The 18416-nt window shown below is 42.5% G+C and overlaps 1 protein-coding gene and 1 long non-coding RNA gene across 2 annotated transcripts in view; both read left to right on the forward strand.

The window, feature by feature from the left end:
• LOC135880796 (uncharacterized) overlaps nucleotides 1-13012 on the forward strand; it is a 29812-nt gene extending 16800 nt beyond the window's left edge. The window contains exon 3 of the long non-coding RNA XR_010561525.1: nucleotides 12887-13012. This is a non-coding gene — a long non-coding RNA (uncharacterized LOC135880796). The remainder of the gene's footprint in view (nucleotides 1-12886) is intronic.
• Nucleotides 13013-16098: 3086 nt separating this feature from the next.
• Nucleotides 16099-18416, forward strand: part of TMCC1 (transmembrane and coiled-coil domain family 1) — a 152941-nt gene continuing 150623 nt past the window's right edge. The window contains exon 1 of the mRNA XM_065407871.1: nucleotides 16099-16794. Within this exon, the coding sequence (XP_065263943.1) occupies nucleotides 16249-16794 (546 nt within the window). The 5' untranslated portion in view covers nucleotides 16099-16248. The remainder of the gene's footprint in view (nucleotides 16795-18416) is intronic.

Genomic DNA, 18416 nt, shown 5'->3' on the forward strand with positions numbered 1-18416 from the left:
ATGTAAAAAGTCCAACCCAAAATTAAGATCTTATGTGAAATTAATTTTAAAAACTTATTTTTTTAGACCACACCTATTTTAAATGATACATTCCATCCCCATAATGAGCGGACAAGCTTCCCTGCTTGTTTTATTTGGGAAAATTTCAGTCAGGAAGGAAAATTTTTCTTAGGGCTTGTCTACACTGGCACTTTACAGCACTGCAACTTTCTCGCTCAGGTTTGAAAAAACAGCCCCCGCTGTAAAACGCCAGTGGAGACTCTGCACCTGCGCTGGGAGCCACGCTCCTCGTGGAGGTGGGTTTTTTTAGAGCGCTGGGAGAGCTCTATCATCAGTGTAGACTAGCCCTTAGAGCAGGGGTTCTCAAACTGGGCATGGGGACCCCTCAGGGGATCGCGAGGTTATTACATGGGGGATCGCGAGCTGTCAGCCTCCACCCCAAACCTTGCTTTGCATCCAGCATTTATAATGGTGTTAAATATATAAAAAAGTGTTTTTTTAATTTATAAGGGGGGTCGCACTTAGAGGCTTTTTATTTGAAAGGGGTCACCAGTACAAAAGTTTGAGAATCACTGCCTTAGAGGGAGTGGCTGAGGAATTTAAAGTGGGGCATGAATAGCAGTGTTTCAGATTCAAAAGTCAGTAAAGCAGCGTAAGCCAGACTTCTATATGAGCCATCAGTTAGCCAACAGGTCTTGTTTACTTTTTGTCAACCGAATTTGTTTTGCATATTTTGCATCATGTCAGAAGAAATGCAAATACTTTTGAGGTGGTTTTGCCTCCTGCCAACCGCTTTTCAAATGACAGCTATTTGTCTGTCATGGAAGAACTTTAAGGTCCCTGTCAACAATTGCAGGAGATTCAAAATAATTCCTTTGGTAGATTCAAAATAATTCCTTTGTATATCTAGCAGGAGAGCCCGTTAGGTGCATATTTCAAAGATAATTCATAAAAGCAGGACCAGCTTAGGAACTGGAGGGGTAAAATGAGTAATTTGGGTCTGCAGTGGATGTCTTTCCATTCTATGGCTGATTAAGAGTTTCTGGTTCATGTTCAGTTCTCTTAGGTTTCACGTCGAAGTGGAATGGTTCAATTTTTTTTTACTAAAGCTATGCATCAAAGTTTTTGTACATTTTATATTGACTGTGGTGAAGTCAGCAAGAAAGTTTTGTGATTCGGCTGAGTTGTGTGAAAACTATTCTTGGTCTGAAGTGTTTTCTGTTATTGTCCCCATAGGTAAGTCAGCTATTGAGCACTGAAAGATCTAATAGTGAATGTTGGACTTGATTAACTGGGGGAGGAATTTATTACTCCAGGCCTGGATAGTTTTTTTTGTTTTTAAACATCACTTTGTAAATGTGCTTTCCAAAGTGAAGGAATAACAGTACTAGTTTAAACCATGCATAATGTGTGTTTGGTGGTGGTGGTTGACTCTACGCAATTTCTTCCCTGGCAGACACTGATAGCTGTCATTTGAAAAGCAGTAGGAAGGCAGCAAAACCACCACCAAAGTGTTTGCATTTCTTCTGACCTGATGCAAAATATGCAAGACACATATTTTTGTTGATGAAAAGTAAACAAGACCTCTTACTTATGGCTCTTATAAAAGTCTGACTTAATTGTCTTGCTGACTTTTGAATCTAAAAAACTTTTATTCATGCCCCACTTTAAATCCCTCAGCCATTCTCTCTAAGAAAGCAATTTTCTATAAGTTACACCAGCATGCTATACAAGTCTGCCAAGGCAACTCACTTTGAGTTTCTCTGATTTTCTTATTCCAGTCCTGGGTATCTTTAGAACTGAAGCAGCTAATTCATTCTAAATCATATACTGCCATTGTCACATAGCAGATTCATCTAGGGATTAAAATTAGATTCCATCTCCACACTATCATGAGCAGTGCATTTGAGTATTTAACCAATCCCAAATTCTACTTCTATTTTAGTCTGTAGCCTTTTGTCTTCCCTTGGGAAGTGCAGTGTAATGCCCTTATTTCCACTGTTTGTGGTTCATTTGTTCCTGACATTTGAGTCAGCTTTGACACATTGAAAGTGGCAGCGTTGCCTGGCAGAAAGGCAATGAGGATGAGAGCAGCTTTTCTCTTTGTACTTCTGAAAAGGGATCACCAGAATCCCTGATATGGCCCAAGGATGCTGTGTTACTCCAAAGCCTGGAGATTCTGCAGTCTGTATCGTGATCCAGAGGAAAGGAAAAGTTAATAGCAAAAGGAAACAATGGGAGCCCAGCAGATTGCAGCTGCAGAATTTGAGATGCTTGTGAGGAACTGATAAGGTCTGTTCAGGCAAACTTGTAGGTATAAAGACTATGGAAAGGGAATGGGAAATACAGATTTCTACTGTTTGTGGGGGACAGACCTGAAGAAGGGGTGAGTTTTATCTGCTCACTTTGGATTGTGTGCATTTTGTTTGCTGTCTCAAAGCAGATTTTTCTGATTTCTGCTGTAGTGATGTTGGCTTGTGAGCAGGAGGGGAAATACTCTGATCGATATTCACTTTGGGGCTTGTCGTAACAAATAAGGCCTCTGCATCTACTGCAGCAGAGATCTGAGATTTCCTACTCTCACTGTCCTCTCCCTGCTTTGCCCCTTTGCCCTCCCAGCCCCACTACTCCTCCTACTGGTGATCAGCTGTGACTTCACAGTGCTAAAGTCTGCTCATGCCTAATGGCGATCTTGCTATCAGTCATTGAGGAGACCGTTTTTCCTATTATTCTTTATCCTATTTTTTTTCTTGACCTATATATGAAAAGGCATCTTAGTTCTTGGGGGAAGCCCTCTGTTCCTTTTTATGCATCCAGTCCCCACTGATGTCTCAGTTTGAATCAGTTCAGGCAACCTCCTAATTGGTTGATGTGGAAATGCTTTTGATATCACCCACTGTGATTTTTAGCTCCGTGGGGAGGTTTTTCGCACTTTTGGAATACTTCTCACCTGTAGATCTCACAGTGCTTTTACAGAGGTAGGTAAGTATTGCGGTTTTACAGAGAGGAAACTGAATTGCAGAAGTCAAGTGAGTTGCCTGAGTTAGTCCTTGCCAGAGCTGGGATTAGAATTTAGCTCTCCTGCCTTACTGACTGTGACTGGGAACTACTACTAGACCACACCAACTCTTGTCTGCAGAGATGTTCCTGGCAGATGCCCTGTGCAATAAAGAGTTAAACTCAGAACGCACCTTGTGTAGGTGGACTTTTTTCTAAAGAGAATGGTCTGTAATATCTTCGTGTGAGCTGGGTTTTTTCATTTTATTTATATTTTCAAAAGTTCTGATGAAAAGACTTAGCTACACAAAGGAAGCAAAGAACAGAGCCACTTTTGAAAGGAAGTGCTGTAACTGGCTTGGCTGTCACCATTGTTTGGTTTTGAGGGAGGAAAGGGGAGAGGAAGTTATGTGGTATATTTGAAAGCTAGTCACAAAATAGTGTGAATGTTACAAATGTTCACTGCCAGGTGTGTAGCTGAATCTGTACAGTTCCACAAGGAGGAAGTGAATCTACAGCAGCCTTGCAAGACTCATTGTGGGTAAATATTTCTGATGGACAAATATAAAATATCACTAATTTTCTACTCAATTATCATGGTAAAAAATGAGTAAGTAGAGTTCATGCCAGGCCAGTGAACTTTTTCCTTGCCTAGTTGTAAGGCTAATGCACATGCGCTGAATGCATCAAAAGTGTTTACAGCAGGGGTCGGCAACCTTTCAGAAGTGGTGTGCTGCGTCTTCATTTATACACTCTAATTTAAGGCTTTGCGTGCCAGTAATACATTTTAACGTTTTTTAGAAGGTCTCTCTCTAAGTCTATATATTGTGTAACCAAACTACTGTTGTATGTAAAGTAAACAAGGTTTTCAAAATGTTTCAGAAGCTTTATTTAAAATTAAATCAAAATGCAGATCTTATCAGTTGAGTGTGATCCTTGCCCTTGCTTTTCTTTGCTGAGTTTTCCAATGTCTGGCACGTATTTGGATACTTTAAGCTGCACACAGGCTTCTGAGTGATCAGTTGTTAACCGGCTGGAACCCCAGATCGGCAGCTGAGGTGAGTGGAGCTGGCGGTTGGTAGGGCTGAGCAGGGCCGGAGGCCTGGACCCTGTCTGGCAGGGGGCCTGCGCTGGAACTCCAACCGGAAGCAAGGTGAGTGGGACCGGCGGCGGGACCCCGGCTGGCAAGGGGCCAGCAGCGGGAATCCCAGAGCGCCAGTGTGCTGAGCATCTCAGCCCGCCCTTGCTCTGGGGTTCCGGCTGCCGGCTCCTGCCAGCCGGGGTCTCAGCCCGCTGCCAGCCTGGGGTTCCTTCGCCTAGGCCAGCAGCGGGCGCTGAGTGGGGCCGGTGGCGGGACCCCGGCTGGCAAGGGGCCAGCAGCGGGAATCCCAGAGCGCCGGTGTGCTGAGCATCTCAGCCCGCCCTTGCTCTGGGGTTCCGGCTGCCGGCTCCTGCCAGCCGGGGTCTCAGCCCGCTGCCAGCTTGGGGTTCCTTCGCCTAGGCCAGCAGCGGGCGCTGAGTGGGGCCGGTGGCGGGACCCCGGCTGGCAAGGGGCCAGCAGTGGGAACCCCAGAGCGGCGGCGTGCTGAGCGTCTCAGCCCGCCCTCGCTCTGGGGTTCTGGCCGCTGGCTCCTGCCAGCCGAGATCTCAGCCTGCTGCCAGCCTGGGACTCCTTCAGGTTGCCAACCCCTGGTTTACAGTATTAACAAGGGCTTGTTCACATCTTATGTCTCGTAAAATGTGGAAGCTTAAATTTATTTGTACTTAGGGATCTTCATAAAATCCCAGTGGTGCTAAAAAGTGAAGGTAACTATAGTTTCAGTACTGCTCTTGATGCTAGTAAGGGGATCCATGTTGACTCTTCAGGGGTTAAGGGAAACTATGGCTGGGCCAGCCCTTTAAAAAAACAAAAAACTGCTCAACTGAAGGAACCAGTAACTTGCTCAAGATACAATATCATGTAGACTCTTTGTGCTAGAAGCAAAGGCTGTATACTCTTGGAATGCCTGAAATCTTTTATTAGTACTGACTAGTCAACAAGTATATACCTTGAAATAATATTTTTGACTTTAATCTTGCTTCCGCCCTCTCAGCCCCACTTTGATTTTGATATGATTTTCATCATTACTATTTTAATTGCTAGTGATTTATAGTTGGTATCCTTGCATAACTACTAGAATGGCTGAAGTCTTGGTTTCTCTTTCTAGCTATGCTCTAGATAGTGACCTCTAAAATCAGGTAGGTATTAAATGGTTAAATAAAACAATATGTTCAGGCCTTTAAAATGTGTCTTTTTCTACTGAAACAGGTTACAAAACACTACACATAAGGGTATATCTTTGCTTTGAGCTGGGATGTGATTCCCAGCTCGAGGAGACATACTCCTGCTAGCTGTGATTGAGTGTAGCTGCTGCAGCTCAAGTGGCAGGATAGGCTAGTCACTACAAATATGTGCCTTGCATCTTGGATGGGCATATACTGAGGGCAACTAGCCTATCCTGCAGCTTGCACTGCGGTGGCTACATTCTAATTTTTGTGCACTAGTCCAATGAGAGCTTAGTGCAAGTACATTGTTTTGAGCTGGGAATCACAACTCAAACTTGAAATGTAATGATACCCTTAGTGCACACACTTTAAGGATCGGTCAGATCTTCACGACATTGGATCAGTGATCAGAAAAACAACTTTGATCACTGGTATTTATGGCCATACTTGATCAGACCAATAGTCCATCTAGTCCAGTATGCTGCCTTCGGACAATGACCGGTGCCAGATGCTTCAGAGGGAATGAACAAAACAGGGCACTTATCAAGGGATCAATCCCCTCTCATCCAGTCCTAGCTTCTGGCAGTCAGAGATTTAAGAACACCCAGAGCATGCCCACTGATGGACCTATACTCCACGAAGTTATCTAATTCTCTTTTGAACCCAGTTATACGTTTAACCTTCTCAACATCCCCTGGCAACAGCTTCCGCAGATTGACTGTGTTGCGTGAAGACATATTTCCTTATGTTTGTTTTAAATCTGTCTATTAATTTCATTTGTTGACACCTGGTTCTTGTGTTATGTGATGGGATAAATAACACTTTCTCCACCCACTCATGGTTTTATAGACCTATTTATGGTGCCCAGAGGTCCTGTTTTTAAAGGGACAGTCCCATATTTAAGCCCTCCTACAGGTGTCCTGACTTTTTCTTAAAAACAGGCAAATTGTCCCATATTTTCTGTCTCCTCTCCCCCCCCATAACTACTGGCAGGTCCTGTTGCTGGACGGATCCCTGCTCGCCAGCTGCCCACCCACCAGTGGTGAGTGGGAGGGTCAAGTGGCCAACGATAGGGGGAGGAGTGTGCAAAGCTGGTGGTGAGGCGAACATGCAGCGTATGGGGCCAGCCACTCTCCCCGCTGGTCTGCCAGCACAGCCCCTGCTGCGTGCCGGCTCAGTCAGCAGGGCCCCACCCCGTTTCTGGTGGTGGATGGTTACATGTTGCCTCTGTTGCCACGCATTGGCATTGGCCCTTTACATTCTGCCCCTCTCCATGTTTTGCCCCCCCCAGCCCCATTGCTCCTCTGTATTCCCCCAACGGAGTGCGTCCCACTCCCAGTGCTGTGCGGAGAACCAGCCGCTGGTCAGAGCTCTCAGCTCACCAACAGCCTGGCCAGCAGGCTCCTTCCTTCCCCCACTGCCTCTGACTGGGCTGGTACCCCAGGAAAGCCCAAGACCCTCTGGTCCAGGGCACTGGCCAGGAGGAGCCAAGCCCTGCATGTGCCAAAGCCCCACACAGCACTGGCATGGGGAAGCCTCTCTGCCCCTCAGCTAAGCTCTGGAGTGGCAGGGGGAAAGCGATTTCCAGCCTGTTCATGCCCCGAACCTGCAGGCTCCACAGCTCTTCTCTGTATTTTTTCCAATTCTAACACACACAATTTTCAAATGGGGTGACTGGAATTGCATGCAATATTCAAGGTGTGGACATACCATGGATTTATATAGTGCCATCATATTTTCTGTCTTATTATCTATCCCTTTCCTAGTGGTTCCTAACATTCTGTAAGCTTTTTTAACGGCTGCTGCACATTGAACAGATGTTATCGGAGAACTATCTACGATGATGATATTTGTGTTTAAGGTGTACTGTACGCATCTAACCTAATGATAGAATTGCTGTCCTCTATACCAGCAGCATAATCAAAGATACTTTTGTGTGGGAAACCGTGGTTTTGAGGTTTTGCTATGTATGGACAAAGATCCTTTTATTCTAGAACGTCAGCATGAAATAGTTTCTGAAACATTTCTGAAATAGTACAAGCAGTAAGGTTTCTTTCACTCCTGAACTATTATAGCAAAAGCGATTGCATAGTAGCTAGTACTCTTTTACTTGAGTAGTTTGTTATATGTATCTTTCTCTTCTCATGTATTTGCCCTGAGTTTTGAGCTTATTAGGCCTTATGGCTATTTAGGTGGCATGTATTGGTCAGCACTATTATTTAAACTAAAGTTATAGCCAGAAAATACTTATGCAGGTGTTTGGATTGGGTAAGGGTGGTGGTGAAAAATTAGCTAGACTGAGGCACTTTTTGATGAGTCTCTGAACATGCTGCCCCATATAAAGTAGAAGCATGTGAAGAATTAATGGTTACAAGAATAGAGCTGATGAATACATTTCCTGTGTATCAAAGCATAAAATGTTCTGCAGGTGAGCCTTTCTAAATACCATCTGTTAATGGGGGTGGTGGAGGGTTAAGGAGAGGTGGCTTCTTCTCCGCCCTCCCAGAAGGCTGAAGGCATGAAGATGGTTAATACCCTTCCAAATGACTTAAAGAATTGCCCTACCAAAACTATAAGCATTCAGCAGATTTGTCCAAAGAAAATTAGGGACAGGTCTCAGAAGATTTTGAAATCTAGTCACATGAATATAACATAGGATTGTGAGTGTTCCAGAACATGGATTGTCTGCATTATGTTTTTACAGGGCTAAGCACATAATTGAAACTTAACGTAACTTTATTTCTGACTTCAGTAAAACCTGATTATTATGCACTTTGCTAATTTATATACACAAATGGCAATCTCTCCCAGCTAGATCAATAGCACGGTTCTGTAGTAAGACTTTCTATTCCTGTGACATCAATACTTTCACACAATAAACTAGACTACTTGTATACTATAAATATTCTAATGTAACTTAAAATACATATTGAATTAACAAAGTATATTTTGTGATTACCTTGGTTTTTTATACTTGTTTACTTGCTAACTTATAAAATTCAGTACCCTCTCATCATAAATATGAATAATTAACATAGTGAATGAGTTTTTGTGTGTATATTTATATTGGGTTAAATGGAAATAAGTAGTATTCGTTGGTTACAGAATATTTTATTCAAGTATCTCTACAACTTTAACCTTAACACTCCTCCCTTTATTTGGAGACAGTTGACTTTTCTCATTTTACAGATGGGAAACCCTGAGGTACAGAGGTTGACTTACCCCAGGTCTCTTTGGAAGACTCTGGCATCATTGGTTCAGTCAGTCTTCTGTCCCTTACTCTAATCACTAGGCAGTGTTCCTGCCAAATCTGTGGCTGTCTACACTGTTGCCGGATTGACACTCTGGCAGTCAATGGACCGGGGATTGATTTTAGTGGGTCTAGTGAAGACCCGCTAAATCGATGGCAGAGCGCTCTCCGTTTGACCTCGGTACTCCACCCAGAACGAGAGGAGTAAAGTAAGTCGACGGGAGAGCGTCTCCCGTCAACCCAGCGCAGTGTAGACACCGCAGTAAGTTGACCTAAGCTACATCAACTCCAGCTACGTTATTCACATAGCTGGAGTTGCATAACTTAGGTCGACGTACCACAGTAGTACAGTATAGACGTAGCCGGTAACACAGTTCTTTTGTGGCAAGAGAAAAGGGTCTCTACGAATTCATATGCAACACTTACCTGATTTTCTTCTTACTATTTTGGATAATTTCAAGAATAAGTTAGGAGAATTTAACAATTTATGGTGAAGATTATGGGAAAATAGTCTGGCATACTAAATGCTAATTTCTTCATGTATTCCAATATTTTTTACATTCACAATGTGCAGGTGGTCTGAAATTTTTTTATTTGGCTTTAGATCCCTTTGCTCTGCTTTCTCTTCTCTGTTCCCATTTAAGCTGTGGTTTCTGCTTTCACTGTCTTGCATCTTGTTGCATTGAATCAGGTATACAATGAGGGAGGGAGGGGCCCAGCCCTCCCAGCCCCTGACTGGAGCTGGAAATTTAGCCCAGTTGCTCCTCCATCCTGACAGAGGGGCAGCCAGGCCAAATTTGAGTGGCGCTGAGACGTCATGTGCCAAGTCGCAATGCCCCTTAGTCATATTTGGACCGGCTGCCCCCCCCCCCTCAAAATGGAGGAGCGGCTGGACCAAATTTTGAGTAATGTTGCAACCCCATGCACCTGCTTGGCCCCTGCATGGGCACCAGGCAACACCAGCTCCCAGGGAAGAACTGGAGCAAGGCGGGACTAGGAACCTCAGGTCCCCAGGAGGGTCGCAGAATTGAATCTGGGCTTTTGGTTCTTCTGGGGAAGCAGGAAGAGGGTGGGGTTTGGTACTTCCAGAACTACCTGATCCCTAGTAGGGATGGTGCTCTTCAGGCTCACGGACCACCTCTCTGGGTAAGAGCTTGGGCTGGGCTTGGGGTGCAGAGATCATGGCATTGGGTGCAGAGGGGAGAGCTCAGAGCTTTGGGGTGGGGGGAAATGTGGAGCTGGTTGTGGGCAACAGGAAGGGAGTGTCTGGTTATGAGTGCAGGGCGGGAAAGAGTGTAGGTCTGGGTGCAGAGGCAAGGGGTGGGGGTCAAGGAAGTGTGTGGGGCTGGGTGCAGGGGGAGAAAGCTTGGAGCTAGGAGCAGAATGGGAGGGACTGCTCTGGGACCCCTACTTAGGGGGTGGCACCTGAGCGTTAAATGGTATGAGCTCTCTACCCAAGCCACTGTGAATTAGTTCTCTTGATTCCTTGGTGCATACTGGCCTCCCCTTCTTTCCGTTTCATCAAATTTAGCCACTCCTGAGATTTTTACCCACTTACGTGGTACCTAAAAGGAGGTGGGGCGCACATTGCTCATGCTGCAGCCAATTTGTTACCTCTCACGTCTGCAGTGGTTCGAGTTTGCTAAAGCTTTCTGCCTCTGTTCCTTTCATTTAATCCTTAATCCATTTTGGCAGCACTCCCTTTGTTTCTCTCATACACAGTAACCTAATCTCAGGTGTAGTGACAAAAGTTTATGTGCAACCCAGATTGCTTTTGGACCCCGGCTTCCCCTTTGTGTCTCACTTTGGTAATTTAAACGCTAGACTTTCAGCAGGTCTTATCTTTCATGAATCAACATGAGGGGTGGCATGTGTCATAGAGACTGTGTGTGTCCTCTCTGTTCAATATATTTTTTACTGATTTCCCCCCCCTTTTACTCCTCTTCCGTTAACTGTCCCACATTCTTCTTACATAGGTAGTAATATTTTTATAATCCTTCTCCCACCCTGCTCGAATCCTCCCCCTTACCCTTTCCCCATTTAATATAACTCTTCAATCTGGCCGCCTTCAAGTTGTTCTGTTGTAGCACTGTGACCAAATACACCTGTTTTGCCAGGTATGTAGTCATTTCACTATTTATTTGTTCACACAGGTCAGCTCACCCACAGTTATGCCCATTGCCAACTTCCTCTGAGTGTTCTCCAAACCACAGCCCTTTAGAACATTACACCTGTTCTGGTTTCTCCCAGATCCTCTCTCTGAAAGGATTACCAGTTTTGTGTACACCCAAGATTATGCCTCCTATATTTGCTTGCTGCTTGATTCTGCTTAACAATGAACCCTTTTGTCTTAATCCCTCTTATCAACTGAAGTTGTTTACCAGTGTTCCTATAATACTGTACTTTACCATATGTGCCTATGCCTTCAGACTGCCTTTCCAGCCTCATTTGTTAAGCTTTATGCTTTGGTACAGAATCCCTTTTGGGCCAGCTTTGTGGAAATAGACTGGGCTTTTTCTTATCCTCCTTTCCTCCCTGGAAGCAACTGAAATACAGTGCACTGTCTCCAGCTAGGAGAATGGATAAGTGACTTCATAAAATTGCAACCCATGTCTAGCAGTTTGCAGTAGTATCTGCTGATTTAGAGTGAATATTTTATAGCATGTTAGAAGCAGAAATAATAAGTGTCTTGGCTAATTGAGCTTGGCTATTACACTATTGAGGGCCCTAATAATACCTAGCAGTTGTAACATATGTGACACTACTTCAAAATATTCTGCAAAAATCAGGCAGAATTTTTTATTTTTTCATGTTGCAAATAAAGGAAATTATCTCTTCTCCCTCTCCTCTCTTTATCCTGTAGTTCTATAGTGGTCTTGCTCTTAAGCTATTGAGTTATTTGGAACCACCTTAAGCTGTTTTTCAGCTTTTGCTTTCAAGTGTTTATATTTGTGAGAGGAGAGAAATATATTGGAGTAAAACTTAGCCCTCAATGCAGCAATCTAACACAACTAAATCAAAATTTGTTGGACTAAGAATTTTGATCTCTTCAAAATATTTTGCTAATTTAGATCTCAGAAATCTGACTTTTGATGTAGTGGTGTCACTGAACACTCTTTTAAAAGCAAAGTGAGCCAAGAATGGAGAGAATGGAATGTAACTCTTCCTCTCTGCAGCAACATGTTGTGTTTTGGAACAATCATCACCAGTAATATTTGATCTGTTACAGAAAGAAAAAATTGCCTCTGATATGCATCTGTCTGTATGCCGCTCAGATTAAACTGGGACAGGGCATCTCCATTTGTACGCCCCCTCCCCCCCCAAAAAAATAAAAAGTAGGCTGAGGTTTTGATGACTACTCATGAAAGAAACCACCTACAAGCTGAAGCTTTTTATTAAACCAGTCCCTGTGAAAGTTTTTGTTCATGGAAAATTAATGCATGAGAAAATGGTTTTTTAATGGAAACTAGGAAATATCACTTATCCTTACCAGAGTCAAGAAGGGGAAAAGGCAAGCAACTGTCATGATATAAATCTCCAAATCAGTCTTTAGGAGCTGTGAAAAGTGGATTCTACGATGTGACGTGGCAGTGTAGACAGTGCACCAGTGCTGGGAACCACGCTGATAGCTACTCTCCTCATGGAGTGGTTTTTTTACAGCACTGGGAGAGCTCTCTCCCAGCGCTGGTGCCATGACTACACAGGCACGTTGAAGCACTGCCGCTTTAGTCTTTTGTCAGTTTGTATGCTTCCATCACCAGAAAAGGCGTGGGGGATGCGGGGAGGAGAACATAGTTGCTGTACTGGACTTGAAGATATCTGTAGTGATTCATGGCAAAGCATTGCCATTGGACTTAACAAAATATCAGTTCAGCCAAGATGACAGGCGCACAAGCTTCATTGATAAATGAGCTGAAAAGTGGTCTTATTTCAAAGGTGCCTACAGTTCTCATTTAATGGCAGGTGAGCCCAAAATAAACACAGAGCAAAGCTGGTTAACCTGTATCCAGGACATTTTAAAAATAAATAGAAGGGAAAGAAAAATGGCTGCAGACCAGTCTGTTCTTGCAGACTCCAGCCTGAAATCCAGCTATGCTGTGTACACATACCAAAGACCATAAACTCTGAGAAATAGAGAGCAGTCCTTCACATGAACTTCACAATTAATCTTGTAAGACTTAGTTTAAACTTCAGTTCTAGTTATCTCTCTTGGGCTACTTTGAAACAGTTTTAGAAAGCTCAACCTATTCCTGGTGCACTTAATCTATCTTTTAAATTTAGTTTTAGAACATGCTCATTTTATATCACTTTCCACGTGTATACATTTCTCTCTTCTGTCTAGGAGCTAGACCTCATGTCCAATTTCTTTTGCAGCTTCTGTTCAATGGAGGGGCTCCTACCAGTCAGCCATGCGTAAGAACAAGTGATGGAGGCAAGTGCTAAATGTTTTTTTACACTTCTGAGCTATTTTTGCCAACTGCTCAATTTGAGCAGCTTTACTTCCCAAAGCTATTATGAAATAACTGTCCAATTGAATGAATACTTGAATGCATTTTGAGATGTAATAAGAAAGGTGTTGTAAAGTGCTCAGTCAAGTCTTTGACAGCGTATATGGATTTATTACAAAATTAATTTGATGTGTTGCTACCTTTCTTCTCAAATTAACCAGATTTGCAGACTTTTGAGAGAGATACTGAAAGGGTTTGTACTTAATTTCCTCCCAAAGGGACAATGTGAAGGTTGTTACGTGAAAAATTTGACGTACTTTAGATAACATCTATATTGTAGATTATGTCTTAAGTGTTATGGATAGAAATGGGTGATCACAGCAAACACCACTTGTGACTGTTCAGTCAAATAAAATGCAGTGATTAACCGTGCTGGTATTCACAGTCTCTTTCATTTGTGAGTGTTTGGGAGAGCAAGTTTTTATTTGTTCCTGGAACGTGAAGGCTAGTCACAAGTAAATGGTTGTAAGAACACTATTCACGCTGGAAATGCATGTCTTAACCATTTTTAAAAGGACTTTTTGCCCAACAGTAGGTTCATTAAACAAAAATACAAAGTTAGGCAGATAACTTGCAAACAGAAAAAGGGACTTCCTTATGTTTGCCACTATAAGGAACCAGGAACAAGTCAAGGCATTTTAGTAGTCCAGTCATAAATGCACATAGAGAATACTTAGTGACCAGTTTGCAAACAGACTGTGTGCAAACAAGCTTTATTCATCAAACTATTTTCAAATATAAAAAGGTTAAAACCACATCTATTTGTGGTTAGTTTGTAAACCGAAAAAGGGCTACATTAGTCAGAAGTGATTTTCACCAAATAATTAATGCACCTCTAGTTACGGGTGTTTTAACTGATCAACAAAGCTACCAGCAGTAAGCTATTAAACGTGCTATGGCAGGAGACGATACATGTATTATTTAGTGAATAAGTTGGCCATCTTTGTTCTTAATTGCAGTTCAACAAGGACTGCCTGAATAATGAATTTTGGGAATTCTTAAAGTAAATATGGAGGTATGGATCATATGTCAAGTTATACGTTTAGTGCCAAACAGTTTTGGGGGCTCTCTTGTTAACCACTGAGATTTGTTCACTGAACCATTTTGCCTGTTGAACGAAATGGAAAATGTTTCCTAGTTTTGTCTTTTCTTCCAAAATTCAGCCTGAATGGAGACCTAGATTTGGACTGGAGCAGCTGCAGGAGGGTTCCCCCGCGGAGGCTGGGCTGCTGCAGGGGTCGCCCGCTGCTGGCGTCAGCAGAGGTTACTGAGCATGCTGAGTTCTTGTGAGCATGCTCAGTACACCCTATGTAGCAAATTCAGTCAGATAGCGGTTTTTCACACTACATGGCGGCTGGTTGGCTGTGGGGGCCCCCAATGTCACTGGAAGTCATGGATTCTGTGACTTGCGCGACCTCCGTGACATAATCGCAGCCTTAGTCATAAAGACACAGGTCACTTGAGAAAGGTTGTGTTAAGCAGTTAAAACTAAGCCATTGGGAGTTGGGGCTCCTAGATTTAATTACTAGCTCTGCCACTGAATTACTGTATGAATTTGGTCAAGTCATTAACCTTTCTGTGCCTCAGTCTACCATTCTGTGTAAAATGGGGTTATAAACTTACCCCCAAGGTTTTTGAGGCTTATGCTTGCAATGTGCTTTGAAATCTTCAGAGGAAAAGTACAACACAAGAAAGTATTTGTTTCCTATTAAATATTGTAATTCACTTTGCCTCTATCTGCTAAGGCATCCAAGAGGAGGAGCTTGATGCAGCTCATTTGGTTGGTCTTGCTGTGCTGCCTGCTATAATTCTACCTTGGAATGTCAGTTTAACCCATTGTGTTATGTCTAAGGTGCATAAAACTGAGGGAGATCTTGGATCATAATCCCTTCTCAATACAGCTATGTTAAGATTAAAATGAATGTTCTAATAAATCCTAAACATATGTTGCATTTTTAATAAGATCATGGTTTTTTCATGCTGTCTCCTGCCAAGATTGAGAGCGGACTTCTGTGATTTGGTGTATATATTTATACAAGCACAATCAAAATCTTCTCCCGCAAGAAAACAACCTCCAATTTCTGTGCATGTGATCTCATTAACCATGGCAATAATGTGACCCTTCCCACACTTACTCCAGCCCCCATTAAATATTCTGCTTTAATATTAAAAGATCCTTTGTGCTCCCTTCCTCATCCCCTTGCTGCACTCCTCCTGCAGTGTGCTACCATCTTAGCACTCAACTGCAGTCAGTGTTGTGTGGGCAACTCCCATCTGAAGCAAGGGAGGAGGCGGGGTTGAGACTTGCTGGGAGAAGCTGAACACTTTCTCTTCTCAAATGACTGAGCTAGAAACGTCTGTGCTGCTGCCTCTGCCTGTCTAGTCACTTAGTAATCTGCTTTTAGAAAGGCATATTTTGTTTGCTCAGATACTTTTATAGACAAAATTATACCAGTTACACCTAAGTAGTTTCCCTGTCCCCACTTGAAGGCAAGCTTTAGCATCCAGTTACCAGTAGCCTTGATGGATACTAGTAGTAATGAGCCATTCCACAGTATTTGATTGGAAATAAACAGCTGTGGTTGGTAATGAGCTGTGGACTCATTACTATGTTTTCCAGTATATCTAAAATATGATAGGTGTTAGATAGAACAGCTACTACATTTGAAGATCAGATCATTGATAAGGAAAGCAATTAATCTTGCAGTGGGGATTAACCTATTATGGCATAACTGATGTAACTATGAATCCCAGTGGCTCAAGTTCTATCAGGTACTGTTCTGGGCTCTCTTGCATGCACTCCCTGTTTTTCATGAGCAGCATTTTTAACTTTTTTCTCACTTCCCCAGCTCCACCTCCTGTCTTGGACATTTTCTCATTGATAAAGAATGAGCAGTCCTTTCATAGCCTCTGTGTTCTGCATACAGCATAAATGTTTCTAATATAATGGCTGAAGGATGCTTGAATGAGAGAGAGAGAGAGACTTTAACAGCATGTTTTCTGTATTGATTTTTTTAACCTGCTAGTTTCTGCATGGATGTGTAATATTGGCTCTTTTGTTTAACATTAGATAAGCATGAGACCTCCGTGGCACAGCTGCATGTGTAGTCGCTCTTGAAGCAATTGCACACCTAATTGGCTGACAATCTTGGCATTTAAAAAAAATATATAAAGACAGGGGACATCTGTATTTATGAGTTGTCAAATAAACGTGTTGGGTGTCATCTAATGGAGCCTTCTGGCAGTGAACAGATCTATGATGACCCTGATCCTGGAGGCAAATCCCAAGATCAAGATACCAAAAAGCAACACGAATCTGAGCAAAAGTTGTCCAAAATTACTCATAATGCTTTGGAGAACATTAATGTGATTGGCCAAGGCTTGAAGCAACTTTTCCAGCACCAGCGCAGGAGGTCCTCGGTGTCTCCACATGATGTGCAACAAACTCAGGCTGATATGGAGCCCGAAATGGATTTGGAAAGCCAAAGCGCCTGTACTGAAATTGATGATGTCTCCACCCACCCCACAGCTCTGAATCGAGTGCTTCAGCAGATCAGAGTGCCACCTAAGATGAAGAGAGGGACAAGCCTGCATAGCAGGCGGGGCAAATCGGATGCCCCAAAGGGAAGCCCACAGATCAACAGGAAATCTTCCCAAGATATTCATTCAGGCCGGCCCAGGTCTTCCTCCACCACTGATGCTCCTACTAACCTGTCTGTGCTGGAGATGACTTCTGTTTGTGTAGCTGGTGAGGAGGCCTCAGCAGCGGAGCGGGTAAGTTACCCAGACTGATCTTTATTTATTATCAGTCCACTTGTAGGCTTTGTTAAATCATTTGAATTCTGTTTTAAAGCAAGTTTTTCTCTTGCCATAGACTAGAGCTACTATGTAAAATAGCATCTTCACCAGTGGAGCAAGGAGCTTGAAAAGATTCCAACGTTCGGTCTTTTCTCAAATGGTGTGTGGCTTATTTTGTATGCGTTTGATCTCCAGAACTGGAGAGCTACACTTAGTGCATTATATTGGTCATGTTGTGTTCCATAATCAAAGAAGAAATGGTGGTGACCCCAACAGTTGTTTTAGTTCTACCTCTTGCTAGCATCTGTCATTCTAGACTGCTCCAGCATATCTTTATGTAGTAAGTTGGGTAACTCTTTAGCCTTCTTTATATTACAGAAAAATTGACAGTTTAGTTTGTGTGAATGGAACTATGGCTCCATCCAAGTAGACTGTGGATGCTGAGAGCCTATCCCCAAACCTGGGTGTTTTAGTGAACCCAGCGTGGGACTCTATTTAAGATGTTTTCACACTGCCATGTAAACTGATTGATTAATCCTGTTTAGAGCAGCCAGGAAGCTGCATTGTATTAATAGTGTCTTAGTTTACCTAATCCATGTGGAAAAATGTTTGCAAGTGATGTAGTCTCTGTCTAGTGGTATCTGTTCCAACATGTGCTTGCAAAGCTATTTCAGTTAGTGGATTGATGGGGGTAAGGTTGAGAAAAGTCTGTCTTGCACTTTTCTTCTATTCTACATCGATTTACTTGGTACATTTAAAAGTGCTGACTGAGCAAAGCAAAGATTCATCTCTGCCTGTTAAACTTCCTCCATTTGAAAAATTAGCCTTCTGATTTAACCAAGGCTATTGCTCAGAATATATGTGGTGCTATTAATAGAAAGCCTTCATATGTCCAGATAAGTGTTGTAACGGTATACTTTTTATTCACAGGAGAATAAATGTGATAATGAAAGAACATGCTGTGCTGTTAAATATATTCTGGTTTTCATGTTCTTTATTAAAGTAACGCTTATAAGAATATAGCTCAGAACAAATCACATGCAGAACTGATGCACTATAGGATTTCATGTTTGTACAATGTTGATAAAATTTTTATAATTTTTATCAAGTATAGCTTTTGAAGGATGAGGACCCTAATAAATCCATGTGTTAGGGACAAGATCTTGGAATTAGAGTTTATTGTTAAAGATATAAGGAATACCAACCACTTCATTACTACTTGTTTCATCATGCTTTGTCAAAGATGAAAAAATACTCTAATTAGGACAGTATTTTTCAAATACACAAAACTGATTTCCAAGTCTAATTTGATTTAATATAAACTAGTATAATTAGCCAGATAGAGAATTAGATTTCTTTAAGAGCTTGAAGCCATTTTAGTAAATACAAAACCTCTCAAAAATTAATAGTAGTGGAGACTGAGGTTGTTAAATTACAGAATGGGTACAGCAGTAATGGTTGAAAGTTTGCTCCAATGATGAGACTAAACCTTGTTTTGGAGGGGCCACCTGAGAAGTGAGAAAGTAGTCCATGGGTTCTCCCTTGAGACTTCCAAGAATGGTGGTAAATGGTACCACTTGTGTGTGTGAATTTTTGGG

The sequence above is a fragment of the Emys orbicularis genome, chromosome 7, assembly GCF_028017835.1.
Source record: "Emys orbicularis isolate rEmyOrb1 chromosome 7, rEmyOrb1.hap1, whole genome shotgun sequence".
NCBI lineage: Eukaryota > Metazoa > Chordata > Testudines > Emydidae > Emys > Emys orbicularis.